The 15,522-nt window shown below is 41.5% G+C and overlaps 1 protein-coding gene across 1 annotated transcript in view; it reads left to right on the top strand.

Annotated features, from left to right (window-relative positions):
* Nucleotides 1–830: 830 nt before the first annotated feature.
* LOC129705912 (ATP-dependent translocase ABCB1-like) overlaps nt 831–15,522 on the top strand; it is a 51,063-nt gene continuing 36,371 nt past the window's right edge. Inside the window, exons 1-5 of the mRNA XM_055649837.1 lie at nt 831–1,291; nt 2,144–2,254; nt 5,777–5,902; nt 11,584–11,787; nt 14,907–15,087. Of these exons, the coding sequence (XP_055505812.1) occupies nt 1,193–1,291; nt 2,144–2,254; nt 5,777–5,902; nt 11,584–11,787; nt 14,907–15,087 (721 nt within the window). The 5' untranslated portion in view covers nt 831–1,192. The remainder of the gene's footprint in view (nt 1,292–2,143; nt 2,255–5,776; nt 5,903–11,583; nt 11,788–14,906; nt 15,088–15,522) is intronic.

Below are 15,522 nucleotides of genomic sequence, written 5' to 3'. Positions count from 1 at the left end.
AGAGTCCCCGGTCTTCTCCTGTTGGAGGCCGCTCCTCGTTGCAGCCCCAACGACAACGGAGACCCGACAAAGAAAACGTCGGGTCTCCCGTGCAGGGAGAGATTTAAAAGTTTCCCCCTCCCTCCCCCCCCCCCCCCCCCACCCACACCCCAACAAAAAATAAACAAAAATTACATAGAAACATAGACAAAAAATAATAAAAACGCGGACGGGCTGCAGAGGCTGCTGCTGACGAGAGTCGCGTCGCCTACCGGATTTTACCAACCATTTTTATATTTGTTTTCTGAACAGGCTATATAATTGAAGTCTGTTAAACACTAAAAGAGACAGTGTTTAGATTTTAGAGGTACAGGCCCTTCAGCCCACCGAGTCCACAATGGCCAGCAATCACCCCGTACACTAGCACTATCCTACACTTTAGGGACAATTTACAATTTTTACCGAAGGCAATTAACCTACAAATTTGTTTGTGTTTGGAGTGTGGGAGGAAAGTGGAACACCCAGAGATAACCAACATGATCACTGGGAGAACGTATAAACTCTGTGCAGACTGCACATGTAGTCAGGTACAAACCTGGGTCTGTAGTGAAGTAAGGCAGAAACTCTACCCCTGCGGCTGATACCTCAATAACTGAAAATATATTTTTAAATAACTCAATAACTTACAGAAAAGAGAGATATACTCATGTAAGCAAATTAGTTATTTCTAATGTCCCTTTCATTTTCCACCCATCTACTTGGTGCCGCTTTGCACTATTGATCTAAATGTGTTCCTAGTCATGTCTGGCTCACTGACAAAATGAGAAGAACATATTATTCACTTAGAATTAATGGGACTGTGTCATTAAGCTTCTGTAAGATCTTTTTTTCCCCAAGGATCAAACATTCAGTCTCATTCTTTTGTGGGAATTAGAGCAAGCACACATCCCTAATTTTGTCATTGTTTCAGTACGTCTGTTTGCATTTGAGACCCAGTTCAATTGTTAAGATAAATAAGCTCCTTTCATTTTCACCGGTATTCCTTAACCCACCTGATCCAGTTTTCAGTGATATATGTTGATAAAAGTTAATCTGTCAAATAATATAAATCATCTCCCTTGCACAGCTTTGGAAAGGCCTTTCAATGGTCAGGTAAAATAAGTTAGACTGAGTGACTAACCTTCTTTCATTTATACAGATACTTTTCTCAGTGATGATAGGATCTTTGTCCATTGGTCAGGGACTAACAAACCTAGAGGGTGTTTCAAAGGCTCGAAGTGCTGCCTATGAAGTATATGGTCTCATTGCAAAGGTAAATACCATCTTTTGTATCTTCCTCATGTTTAGCATTCATAGAACGTAGAAAAAAGAAAAGTACAGCACAGGCCCTTTGGCCCACAATGTCTATGCCGAACATGATGCCAAGATAAACTAATCTCCTCTGTCTGCACGTGATCCCTCCATTCCCTGCATATTCATGTGTCTATCTAAAAGCTTCTTAAACATCAATATTGTATCTGCCTCCACCAGGCAGTGCATTCTGGGGACCCACCACCCTTGTGTAAATTAACTTTTCCCTCACCTTTGAACTTTGCCCCTTCACCATGTCTTCTAGTCTTTAATATTTCCGGTACTAGTTTCACGTAGAGTCATCTGATGGTGCTATGGATAAACAGAGATCAGTGGTTTATTCCAGTTTTAGCAGTTTTGGCCATTTAGCCAAGAGGTATCTCAGGCTAGGGATTCCAAAAACAAACTAAGTTTCTTTATTTTGATATCTGAACCAGCCTTTGGCTGAAAGAAAATGTGTTGGTGGTGGCCCATTGATGGAATTTCTCACAGGCCTTCATTGTATGACTCCATGACTCTATAATGTGGAAACATTGCCCACAACGACCAACATGTCCCATTTACACTAGTTCCAATATGCCCATTATGCACAAAAAATATAACCTAACCAAACAGATGGGATACAAGGGAGTCAGTCACCCTAGTAAAACTGTAGACAATAATAATAGCAGAAATGGAAAAAAGAAATCACTGGGGGGAACATAAAAATAATTTATATTGCATTGCAGTATGTATTACATGCTTGGCTGCCATGGAATGATTTAATTACCTACCTAAATTATTACATTGTAAATCTTTGTCTTTGTGTGTCCAGCATCGTTCTATAGATAGCAGCTCCAATGATGGCCATAAACCTGATAGTATCAGAGGAGACATTGAATTCAAGGATATTCATTTCAGCTATCCAACCAGACCAGACAGTAAAGTATGCTTCACTATTGCTTATTTCATTTGCTTACGTCAATATACTTTACAAAAAAAGAAGACAAGGGTACTAATTTATGTTAGTTTATCAATAAATCAAAAAGCCTTGACCAAGTATGTTTGATTCCCCTGATGGTAGGAAGGGAACAAGTGAAAAGACATATTGCCTGTGGTTGCAAGGGTAAGTTAAGTTGTTGTATTGTCATATGCAGAAGCATGGCGAGGTATAGGTACAGCAACATGTTTTGCATGCAGCAGCATCACAAGTACATAGACAATACACAAAAACAGTTATACATAAATTCTGAAATACAGCGAAATGAAAAAAAGCTGCAATAAAGAAGATATTTGTGTAAAACACAATTAGAAAACAAGTCCATGGTACCGCTAGAGGGGGGTCTGTACATTTGCCTTGTCAAGGTAGGATTAGGACAAATCTTGAATCCCAAGAGTCAAGAGAGTTTTATTGTCATGTGTCCCAGATAGGACAATGAAATTCTTTCTTGCTGCAGCACAACAGAATATGTAAACATAATACAAAACGGAAGATAAAAGTTCAGTGTGTCTATGGATCATAGATCATATATACACAATAAATAAACAGATATAGTGCAATAATAATAATAATAGACTGTTATTGTTCAGAGCTTATTTAATGTCATGTTTAATGGCATGATGGCAGTGTGGAAGCTGCTGTTTCTGAACCTGGATGTTGCAGATTTCAGGCTCCTCTACTTTCTTCCTGATGGCAACGCTGAAATGAGTGTGTGACCAGGATGGTGTGGGTCGTTGATGATGTTGGCAGCCTTTTTGAGGCATTGACTGCAATAGATCCCTTCGATGGTGGGGAGGTCAGAGCCGGTGATGGACTGGGCAGTGGTCACAACTGTCTGCAGTCTTTTCTACTCCTGGACGTTCAAGTTGCCGAACCAGGCCATGATGCAGCCAGTCAGCATGCTCTCTACCGTGCACCTGTAGAAGTTCGAGAGAATCCTTCTTGACAAACCGATTCTCCATAATCTTCTCAGGAAGTAGAGGCGCTGATGTTCCTTCTTTATATTTGCATCAGTGTGCTGGAACCAGGAAAGATCTTCAGAAATACGCTTGCTCAGGAATTTGAAGTTTTTAACCCTTTCCACCATTGTCTCATTGATATAAATGGGATTGTGGGTCCCTATCCTTCCTCTTCCAAAGTCCACAATCAGTTCCTTGGTTTTACTGGTGTTGAGAGCCAGGTTGTTGTGCTGGCACCATTTGGTCAATCAGTCGATCTCACTTCTATACTCTGACTCGTCACCATCTGTGATTTGTCCCACAACAGTGGTGTCATCGGCGAACTTGATGATGGAGTTTGCACTATGTCCGGCTACACGGTCATGAGTATAGAGTGAGTACAGCAGGAGGTTGAGCACGCAGCTTTGAGGTGCTCCTGTGCTGATTGTTATCAAGGATGACTCCAGTACGGACAGACTGTGGTCTGTAGATGAGGAAGTCGAGGATCCAATTGCAGAGGGATGCGCAGAGACCCATATCTGTGAGCTTGGTAACCAGCTTGGAGAGGATGATGGTATTAAACGCCCAGCTGTAGTCTATGAACAACAGCCTGACATACGAGTTTTTCTTGTCCAAGTGGTCCAGAGCGGAGTGGAGAGCCAGTGAGATGGCATCCACCATTGACCTGTTGTGGCGGTAAGCGAACTGCAGTGAATCAAGGTTCTTGTCGAGGTAGGAGTTGATATGCGCCGTAATCAACCTCTCAAAGCACATCATCACCACCGACGTTCGTGCCACTGGTCGATAGTCGTTGAGGCACGTCACCTTGCTCTTCTTGGTCATCGGTTGATTACAGTAAATTGAATGAATTCATCAAGATGCAGATTTGTCAAGATCAGAGAGTCTAATTTGGATGATAGGGAGAAGAGGGAGATTTGCAGGAACATTTAATTCTGGTTTCAGAATGTGATGTGAAACTCCAACACAAAGAAGGAATATGACTAGCATTTCATTTTATGAAGTCTTTTGGTGAAGGGAATCTGGTGGATGCTGTTACACAAGCAAAAATCTGTCATCTTTGAATGACTTAAAGTTCAATACATCAACCTATTTGAGGCAAAAATTGAACTGCTGGAGGAACTCGGCAGGTCAGGCAGCTTCTACAGAAGCTAAGGATGGTTGATGTTTCAAGTCAAGACCCCGCATCAGGTCTGAGAGTGTAAAGGGAAGATAAACATTGTGAAGAAGGTGATAAGTGAAGGCAACAAAATGCAAACTGATAAAAGAAAGTGATGAATGAAACCATGGTGGGTATTTGGGAACTGTAGGAGAAGGGTAGATGGGTCATAATGGGTTGAGTGTGTGGACAGTAAGCAGATGGAACCAGGTGAGGGAGGGGAAATAAACTAGGTAACAGGGGGATGGAGGTGGATGCGATGGGATTTGAAAGTAAGGGGGTTTGTGATAAGACCTAGATAGATCGGGACGAGAGGGTATGCGAGATCTGAAAATTTGAAAATTCAGTGTTCATGCCATTGGACAGTATACTACTCAGACAGATTGTCTTTATCTGCAGTCTCTTGTGTCTACAACTTGTCTGAGATACATTTAATGCAACTCAAGAGGGCAGCAATTGCATTTTGTAGATGCAGCATTTATAACAAATCATCTTTTAAGGAAAGATGGGAAAAACACACTAAGTATGCCAATGAATGTATTTCCTTTATCTTTTCCTTAATGTTAAATCAGTTCGGGGGAGTTCCCTCCACCACGGGTACCATGTAATCCCGTGCTACCTGCTCCATGGTTGGATAGTCATCGACTAAACTGTCTCCCCCACCTGATTTGCCAGGTGAGGAGGGGGCTGTGGACCCACAGCAGGACCAAAAACACGACCTGTCAAAGGGCGGATAAGCTCCTAACGGCCATGCACACTTCAGTAGTTGTGATCACTGTCGTACATAACATTGTAAGGCACCGTGCCCATTGATTTTTTCAATGATGATGATGATGATTTATGTATACATTATCTTTAAGTCATTAACTGAAGCCGTAGTATATGTGGATAGGTCTTGTGATTAACAAACTGTTGTTTAAGGGAGAAAAAAAACAGTGTGCCAGTTGTAACAGCAGCAAGGGTGATATCAACTTCAGGGTCCTATCAGTACAATTGTGTCATAACATTGCCAATTCAACTCATTTGTTTGGATATTTTTCTGCAATGCTGAACTACCCAAACTAGCTTACCCTCTCCTCGGTATATCAGGGTGAATCAATAATACACAGTTCAAAAATGTCATTGCAATTTTTAAATATAAACATGCAAACATTTTACATTTTGCTATTGTCTTTCCATCTTCCATCAAAAAGCAGGATTAAAATATATGGACCCTAAAAAAAAAAAGAAAGCAAACGATGAAAAGTTATTTTAATATAGCAATGTGCTTCTAAGTTCTTTATTTTTTAAATATGTCACTTTATATAATTTTGTTAAAAGATTATAACACTGTAGTTTTCCCTTAAACTGTAGATTCTTAATGGTTTGAATGTGAAGATTACAAGTGGTCAGACCATGGCACTAGTTGGGGCGAGTGGCTGTGGTAAAAGCACAACAGTTCAGCTGCTCCAGCGTTTCTATGACCCAGAAGCAGGAGAGGTAAGAGGTACAGAAAGTACAGAGGTATGTGTGTTTGGAGGGACAGAAAGTACAATGGCTTACATAACTTCACACAGTGGTGCAACCTAGGTCAAATTAAAAGAAGAGGCTTGGCTTGAAGACAAGTGCCAAATCATTGGCTGGCAACTTGGCATTAAAACTTTACCTATTAACAGCAAAGAATGTCACATTTTAACTTTGAAGGATTGTATTACAATACCAAAGCAATAGTACAAATAGGGAGTTCAAGAAGGAACTGCAGATGCTAGAAAATCGAAGGTACACAAAAATGCTGGAGAAACTCAGCAGGTGGAGCAGCATCTATGGAGCGAAGGAGATAGGTAATGTTTCGGGCCGAAACCCTTCTTCAGACTGATAGGGGGTGGCGGGGAGAAGGAAGGAAAAAAGGAGGAGGAGGAGCCCGAGGGCTGGGGGATGGGAGGAGACAGCTCGAGGGCTAAGGAAGGGGAGGAGACAGCAAGGGCTAACAAAATAGCCTTGAACATTGAATCCTCCCATCCCCCAGCCCTCGGGCTCCTCCTCCTCCCTTTTTCCTACCTTCTCCCCACCACCCCCTATCAGTCTGAAGAAGGGTTTCGGCCCGAAACGCTACCTATCTCCTTCGCTCCGTACAAATAGGGAGGTTTGGCAGGTAGTGAGTTTCAGACCCAACCGGTCAGATTTTCCTTCACTTCCCTCTAATCCCTCTCATTTTTCGAGGATGTAACTAGTAGAGTGGATAAGGGAGAACCAGTGGATGTGTTATATCTGGACTTTCAGAAGGCTTTCGACAAGGTCCCACATAAGAGATTAGTATACAAACTTAAAGCACACGGTATTGGGGGTTCAGTATTGATGTGGATAGAGAACTGGCTGGCAGACAGGAAGCAAAGAGTAGGAGTAAACGGGTCCTTTTCACAATGGCAGGCAGTGACTAGTGGAGTATCGCAAGGCTCAGTTCTGGGACCCCAGCTATTTACGATATATATTAATGATTTGGACGAGGGAATTGAATGCAACATCTCCAAGTTTGCGGATGACACGAAGCTGGGGGGCAGTGTTAGCTGTGAGGAGGATGCTAGGAGGCTGCAAGGTGACTTGGATAGGCTGGGTGAGTGGGCAAATGCATGGCAGATGCAGTATAATGTGGATCAATGTGAGGTTATCCACTTTGGTGGCAAAAACAGGAAAGTAGATTATTATCTGAATGGATTAGGAAAGGGGGAGATGCAACGAGACCTGGGTGTCATGGTACACCAGTCATTAAAAGTAGGCATGCAGGTGCAGCAGGCAGTGAAGAAGGCGAATGGTATGTTAGCATTCATAGCAAAAGGATTTGAGTATAGGAGCAGGGAGGTTCTACTGCAATTGTACAGGGTCTTGGTGAGACCACACCTGGAGTATTGCGTACAGTTTTGGTCTCCTAATCTGAGGAAAGACATTCTTGCCATGGAGTGAGTACAGAGAAGATTCACCAGACTGATTCCTGGGATGTCAGGACTTTCATATGAAGAAAGACTGGATAGACTTGGTTTGTACTCGCTAGAATTTAGAAGATTGAGGGGGATCTTATAGAAACTTCCAAAATTCTTAAGGGATTGGACAGGCTAGATGCAGGAAGATTGTTCCCGATGTTGGGGAAGTCCAGAACAAGGGGTCACAGTTTAAGGATAAGGGGGAAGTCTTTTAGGACCGAGATAAGGAAAACGTTTTTCACACAGAGAGTGGTGAATGTCTGGAATTCCATCCCGCAGAAGGTAGTTGAGGCCATTTCATTGGTTATATTTAAGAGGGAGTTAGATGTGGCCCTTGTGGCTAAAGGGATCAGGGGTATGGAGAGAAGGCAGGTACAGGATACTGAGTTGGATGATCAGCCATGATCATATTGAATGGCGGTGCAGGCTCGAAGGGCCGAATGGCCTACTCCTGCACCTAATTTCTATGTTTCTATGTTTTCTACGTTTCTAATCCTTCTACCAGTTAACCATCACCCACGCCATTTAGTTACTGACCATTTAGAGTAATACAGTCATAGTCATACAGCCCAGAAACAGGCCCTTTGGTCTAACCCAGTGGTTCTTAACCTGGGGGTCATGACCCTCTATGGGGGTCGTTTGGGGCTTTGCCGGGGGTCATGAAGGGGACACAAATAACATATCAATTTGTTGACCCCATGTTTAGGAACCTAACAAAGGTACATACCACATACAGTATTTTGTTCGCGTATGCGCGTACTGCTGCCAAAAAGGTTAAGAACCACCGGTCTAACCGACCCATGCCAACCAAGATGGCAGGCGCGGGCACACCGCGACGCCCTGTGTCTCCCTTTCAAGGGAGATGCTAAAAATGCATTTCGTTGTCTCTGTACTGTACACTGACAATGACAATAAATTGAATCATTTCATTTCATTTCAAGGTTAATCCCATTTGCCTGCATTTGGCCTGTATCCCTTTAAACCTATCCTATACATGTACCCGTTCAAGTTTATTTTAAATACAATTATATACTACTTCATCTGGTAGCTCATTCTACATATCCACCATGCTCGGAGTGCACAAGTTTGCACCTAAGGTTCCTCTTAAATCTTGCCCCTCTCACCTTAAACCTATGTCCTCTCATTCTTGATTTCCCCGCCCTGGGTAAAAGACTCTCTGCATTCATTCTTTCTACTCATGGATTCTATAGACCTCTATAAGATCACCCCTCAGCATCCTGTGCTCCCTGTATGCAGTTCATGCCCTCAACATCCGGCAACATCCTCAACTCTTCTCTGCACTCTTCCAGCAAAATTACATCTTCATATAGTAGGGTGACCAAAACTGAACATAGTACTTCAAATGTAGCCTCAAAGTATTCTACATCTGTGACATAACGTCGCAACTTCTATATTCAATACCCTAATTGATGAAGGCCAGAGTACCCAAAGCCTTTGTCACCACCCTAGCTACCTGTGATACCACCCTCATCGAACTATGTACTTGTATTTCTAGATCTATCTGCTTTACAACACTTCCCAGGGATCTACCACTAACTGTGAAGGTCCTGCCCTGGTTAAACTTCCCAAAATAAACCTTTCAGTTATCTGCATTAGACTACATTAGCCCTTTCTAAGATGCTCATGTAATAACAAGGAACTGCAGATGCTGGTTTATGCCAAAGATAGACACAGAGTGGCAGGCAGCATCTCTGAAGAACATGGAGAGGTGACATTCCATTACCAATCCATTTTCTCCAGAGATGCTGCCTGACCCTCTGAGTTCATCATTTTGTGTCTATTCAAAGACTTTCATGATCAATGCACCTCATCTAAGTCTCTCTGCAGTCACCAATGTTCCAAAGAAAACAATCACTTTTTGCCCATTACTCTATCGTTAATTATATGTTGGTGCCTAGCAAATTAATAAGAGCAAGGTTTGTTTTGAAACAGCTTCATAAATAGCATTCAGTGAGAGTTGAACTATTGCAAAATCACTTTCCACTGAAAAGTAAATACTTACAGTGGCACTTAATTCACTGGTATTTGAAGAACATTTCCTAATTGACTTATTACAGGTTATAAGCATACACTGAGAAATACAGCTGAAAACAAGCACATATTCATTGTTTATTTGAATTGATGCAAAAAGTAAACAATTTTTGACTCAGCTTTCATTGTCTACAGGGACAGATGGTCAGTACCTTAGCCTTAGTTTACCAATTATCTTTTTAATTGATCGACTAACCTTTACATACATGAGTAGTTATTTATATGCCCTGATATGAATCTGTGCTCTGAAATGTTACTACTATATTGCTATCATATCTTCAGAAGATAAAATAAATATATCAACAGTAGAATTAAAGAGTCAAGGAGTTATATAGCACAGTACTGGCCCTTCTTGTACAGCAATAACATGACTCGGGTACTCTGTGCCCTAAACTATAAAGGTAAGCATGCCATGGACCTTGTTCACCATCCTAAATGTGTCTCAATTTTCAGGGAACTATCTACTTCTATTCCCAGGTCTCTGTGTTCTACAAAACCTGGGAATTCCACTTAAATCTTGCCCCTCTCACCCTAACCCCATGTCCTCACATTCTTGTTTTTCACGCCCTGGGTAAAAGACCTTCTGCATTCAGAGATACAGAGAGTACAATGGCTTCCATAACTTCACGCAAGTCAAATGGAAAGAAGGGGCTTGGCTTGAAGCCAGGTGCCTAATCATTGGCTGGCAACTTTGCATTAAAACTTTACCGAATAACTGCAAACAATGTCACATGCGAGCATTGAAGTATCGTTATTACCATAACAAAGCAATAGTACAATTAGGGAGGTTTGGCTCTACCACCCTTTTCAGATAGGTTGAGTTTCAACCGGTCAATGAGTGAAAATGTTTTCTTAATTTCCCTCTAATCCTTCTACCAGCTAACTCTCACCCAGGCCATTTAGTTACTGACCATTTAGAATAATACAGTCATAGAGTCATACAGCAGCGAATCAGGCCTTTCGGTCCAATCGATCCATGCCAACCAAGATGACCTAGGTTAATCCCATTTGCCTTCATTTGGCCTGTATCCCTTCAAACCTATCCTATACATGTACTGTACCTGTTCAAGTGTATTTTAAATACAATTATAGTACCTGTCTCAACTACCTCCTCTGGCAGCTCGTTCCACATAGGTAGACAAAATTCTAGACAGCTCGAGGTGAAGAAGGTGCAGAAAATAAATTTGGACAGGTACATGGGTTGGAAAGTATAAGAAGGATATGGGCCAAATGTAGGCAAATGGGACTAGATTTAACCTTCTAGACCAGTCTACCCTACGGGACTTTGTCAAAGACCTTGCTAAAATCCACCTCAACAATATTTACCATATTACCCTTGTCAATTCTCTTGCTCACCCATTTAAAAAAATGAATCAAACTTGTGTGATATGATTTCTTACTTACAAAGCAATGCTGACTTTTTCAAATCAACCTTGCTTTCAAAATGCAGATAGATCCTGCCTTGCTGAATTCCCTTGAATAAGTTTCCCACCACTGATGGGAAATATCACCAGCCTGTAGTTTCTTGGGTTGTCCATGTAGTCTTCTTCAATAATGGAACAAAAATCTCTGCAAGAGTTCCAAATTCTACTTCTTGCGTATGGTGTGCACAACCTAAAGTTGTCGGTCAACTTGGTCTATTTAATCTATTTGTTTGTGCACGTCGAGTTGATTGCATTAGTCGAAACATGATGGACCATGTGAACGTTGCAATCTCCCAGCCCAGAGTTCCAACAATTTCTTCTCTTGCTTCCTGGAATGTCCAAGGATGCTTGGCCAGACCCCAACATCAAAAGAAAAACAAAATATAGTGGAAATCTGAAATACATCAAAATATGTTGATATTATTTAACATCTGGCAGCACCTAGTGGTGAGCCATGCGCAGTGCAAACCCTCGGCTCTGGAGGGAGGAATCAAGTGTCACAGTGAGGGGAGGTGCAGGTCCTGGGGCTCCCTGGGATGTATATAAGGCCGGGCAATGCCCGTCCCCTGGAGAAGGAGTAGGGAGCTGTACTGAAGAACAATTAAAGACTGATTGCTTACACAAACCTTGAGCCCCATTTCATTCCTGGCTGGACATCTGCGAGTCCCGCCTCAAACAAAACAATTATTTTACTGGAAAGAGATTAAACCTATTGCTTCTGATCATTTAGATAACTCTCGATGGGCATGACATCCGTACATTGAATGTGAAGTGGTTGAGAGAACACATTGGCATTGTGAGCCAGGAACCAATTCTGTTTGCTACAACTATTGCTGAAAACATACGGCATGGTCGAGAGGACGCAACTGATGAAGATATTGAGCAAGCGGCAAAGGAAGCAAATGCTTATGATTTTATATCAATGCTACCTGATGTAAGTCATTATGGGTGGGTTTAAACTAAATAGCGCGGGGGGGGGGGGGGGGGGGGGTTAATGAATTGGGAGTATAAGGATGGAGTTAAAGGGGAAGAGAGTACAGGAAAAGTTACGAAAGACACCTAAATTAATGGGACGGAAAGTTCAAGAAGGGATAAGAGAGTAAGGTCAGGTGAAATAGGAACCGGTGTGAGAGGGGAGGTGAATACCGAATTAAAAGTGTTATATATGAATGCTCGAAGTATAAGAAATAAAGTGGGTGATCTTGAGGCTCGGTTAGAAATTGGTAGGTATCATGTTATGGGAATTACAGAAACATGGCTGCAAGAGAATCGGAGCTGGGAACTGAATATTCAGGGGTATACTTCCTATCGAAAAGACAGACAGGTGGGCAGAGAGGCTTTGTTGGTAAGGAATGAAATTCAGTCCCTTGTGAGAGGTGACATTGAATCAGAAGATGTAGAATAATTGTGGATAGAACTGAGAAATTGTAAGGGCCAAAAGACCCCAATGGCCCCCAAACAGTACCCCGGAGATAGAGTGCAAGTTGCATCAGAAGTTAAAATTAGCATGTAACAACGGTACTGCTATGGTGGCTATGGGAGATTTCAACATGCAGGTAGACTGGGAAAATCAGGTTGGTACTGGACCCAAAGGAAGGGAATTTGTAGAGTGCCTCCGAGATGGATTCTTAGAGCAGCTTGTATTTTTGCAGTTTTAATCTGCAATTTGAGAGGGAGAAGGTAAAATCGGAAGTGTCAGTATTGCAGTTGAACAAAGGGGACTATGTTAGCATGAGGGAAGAGTTGGCCAACGTTGACGGGAAAGGGACCCGAGCCAGGATGACCGTGGAACAGCAATGGCAGGTGTTTTTAGGAATAATCTAGAAGATGCAGGAATATTTCATTCCAAAGAGGAAGAAAGATTCTAAGGGGAGTAAGAGGCGACCATGGCTGACAAGGGAATTCAAGGACAGTATAAAAATAAAATAGAAGACGTATAACATAGTATATGTTTAAGATGGAACTGCAGATGCTGGAAAATCGAAGGTAGACAAAAAAGCTGGAGAAACTCAGCGGGTGAGGCAGCAACTATGGAGCAAAGGAAATAGGCAATGTTTCAGGCTGAAGAAGGGTCTCGACCCGAAATGTTGCCCATTTCCTTCACTCTAATGATGCTGCCTCACCCACTGAGTTTCTCCAGCTTTTTTGTCTACCTATAACATAGCATAGATTAGTGGTAAGCCAGAGGTATGGGCAACTATTAAAGATCAACAGGAGGTAACTAAAAAGGCAATACGGGGAGAAAAGATGAACTATGAAGGTAAGCTAGCCAAGAATATAAAGGAGGATAGTAAAAGCTTCTTTATGTACGTGAAGAGGAAAAAAATAGTTAAGACAAATGTGGGTCCCTTGAAGACAGAAACAGGTGAATTTATTATGGGGAACAAGGAAATGACAGACGAGTTGAACAGGTACTTTGGTTCTGTCTTCACTAAGGAAGACACAAACAATCTCCCAGATGTACGAGGGGACAGAGGACCTAGGGTGACGGAGGAACTGAAGGAAATTCACATTAGTCAGGAAATGGTGTTGGGTAGACTGATGGGACTGTAGGCTGATAAATCTCTAGTGCCTGATGGTCTGCATCCCAGGGTACTCAAGGAGGTGGCTCTCGAAATTGTGGACGCATTGGTGATCATTTTCCAATGTGGATTGGAGGGTAGCTAATGTTATCCCACTTTTCAAGAAAGGAGGAAGAGAGAAAGCAGGGAATTATAGACCAGTTAGCCTTACATCGGTGGTGGGGAAGATGCTGATTATCAAAGATGTAATAGCAGTAACAGGATATTTCCAAAAAAGGTCGAGATGTGACATGATAAAATAATGAGAGCCATATATTAATAGCTAGGCAGAGACTGATTCTTAGGTTGGGGTGTCTAAAACTAGAGGACAGGTTTAAGGCGAGGGAGAGAAGATTTAAAGGGTTCTTAAAGATATTTTCTTTACACAAAGAATAATAGGTAACTGGAAGGAGCTGCCAGAAGAGGTGGGAGAGGAAGGAACAGTAATAACATTTAAGGCTCATCTGGGTGGGTACTTGAATGAGCAGGGCACACAGAGAACTAATGCAGGAAAGCAGGATTAGTATAGATGGTAAATATATATAGTTCTGGAATATCTCAGCGGGTCAGGCAGTATCTCTGGAGAAAAAGGATGGGTGATGTTTTGGGTCGGAACCCTTCTTCAGACTGGCTGTATAAGCAATAGACAGGCATGGGGTCGGCAATGATTTAGTGGGCCAAGGGGCCAGTTTCTATGCTTTACAGCTTCATAACATTATGATTCTAAATGCATAAGCCCAGATGATACCTTTTTTTAAAATTAGAAAGTCTCTTTAGAAATTGTCTTGCATCCTTTCCTTCCTTGGTCAATTTGCTGAGCCATGCTACATTGATACTCATGATTTAAATTTGATCTGATCCCATGACCAATGGCGACATAGACCAGTATGCAGCACTCACTAAATATGTTTGTGAGATATAGCCTCCTTCTCTGTTGAAAACATGTAATATCCTTGGTGCATCACTAATTCTGTAATGGATGGATAATGAACCTGCTATTTTCAAAAGGGCAATTTTCACATTCACCTTCAACAGAAATGAGATTTGAATGAGTATTGTGATATTGAATGGGTATTGAATGGGTATCTATGGTACCAGCTTAATGACCAGGCAAGAAGATGGAAACTATCTCTGGAGACATTGGAAAAATGATAGCTGGAGTTGGCATAAAGGTCACGTGGCCTATTCTTGTTTATATTTATTTTAGTTCGTGTTCATACAGCCATTAATTTGCTCAAAGTAGGCAAATTTATATCTCACTAAACATATATCGGTGAGATATCAATTTTATTAATATATTAATTTATATTATTAGATATATTTAATAAATCCGTTTTATTTCATCTCCAGTGATGGTTACAACTTCAGTTATTTTGATCTTAAGCTCAGGAATTCTGTCTTTGAACCCCACTTTTCCATTTCAAGGTTAATTTGCTGTATTTTTTAAAGATTGTAGGAAATAGCATAAGGTTTGTGCTTTTAAATCTTACAGAAATTTAACACAATTGTTGGTGAAAGAGGTACCCAGATGAGTGGTGGACAGAAGCAGAGAATTGCTATTGCACGTGCAATAATCAGCAACCCAAAAATTCTTCTGCTGGATGAAGCGACATCTGCTCTCGATACTCAGAGTGAATCAATAGTGCAGGTAGCTCTGGATAAGGTAAGTGGGAGTGAACTAAGGGATACCTGAATTCCTTACTATTATTCGTGAATTCCTTACTATTATTCGTGACGGTTTTATTCGTCACATTGCACATAAAGTGCAAATGAAATGAATTTGCCCAGATTCTCCTGTCCTTTCTCAATATTCCAGGCTACTACAAAGGCATTAGAATTATAAGAATGACTCACTTTGTCCTCTCTGCTTGTCATTCAACCTCAGTGTCTTTTACTTTCAATATTTTGCTACACCTAGTTATCTCAACTCAAATAATTATGGACATGGAACTCTAACAGACTATGTACATGATGTTTTAAGATGTAGAATTGCAGACACCCAGTATATTTATGATAGGAAATTTGATTGAAATAATTTATAAATAGCTTCTGGATTCACGTGATTGCCAAAAGCACAGGCACAATATATTGTTTCACTGGAATGAGGG

The sequence above is a fragment of the Leucoraja erinacea genome, chromosome 2 (genome assembly GCF_028641065.1).
Source record: "Leucoraja erinacea ecotype New England chromosome 2, Leri_hhj_1, whole genome shotgun sequence".
Classification (NCBI taxonomy): domain Eukaryota; kingdom Metazoa; phylum Chordata; class Chondrichthyes; order Rajiformes; family Rajidae; genus Leucoraja; species Leucoraja erinaceus.
This window is presented reverse-complemented; position numbering and strand designations above follow the sequence as displayed.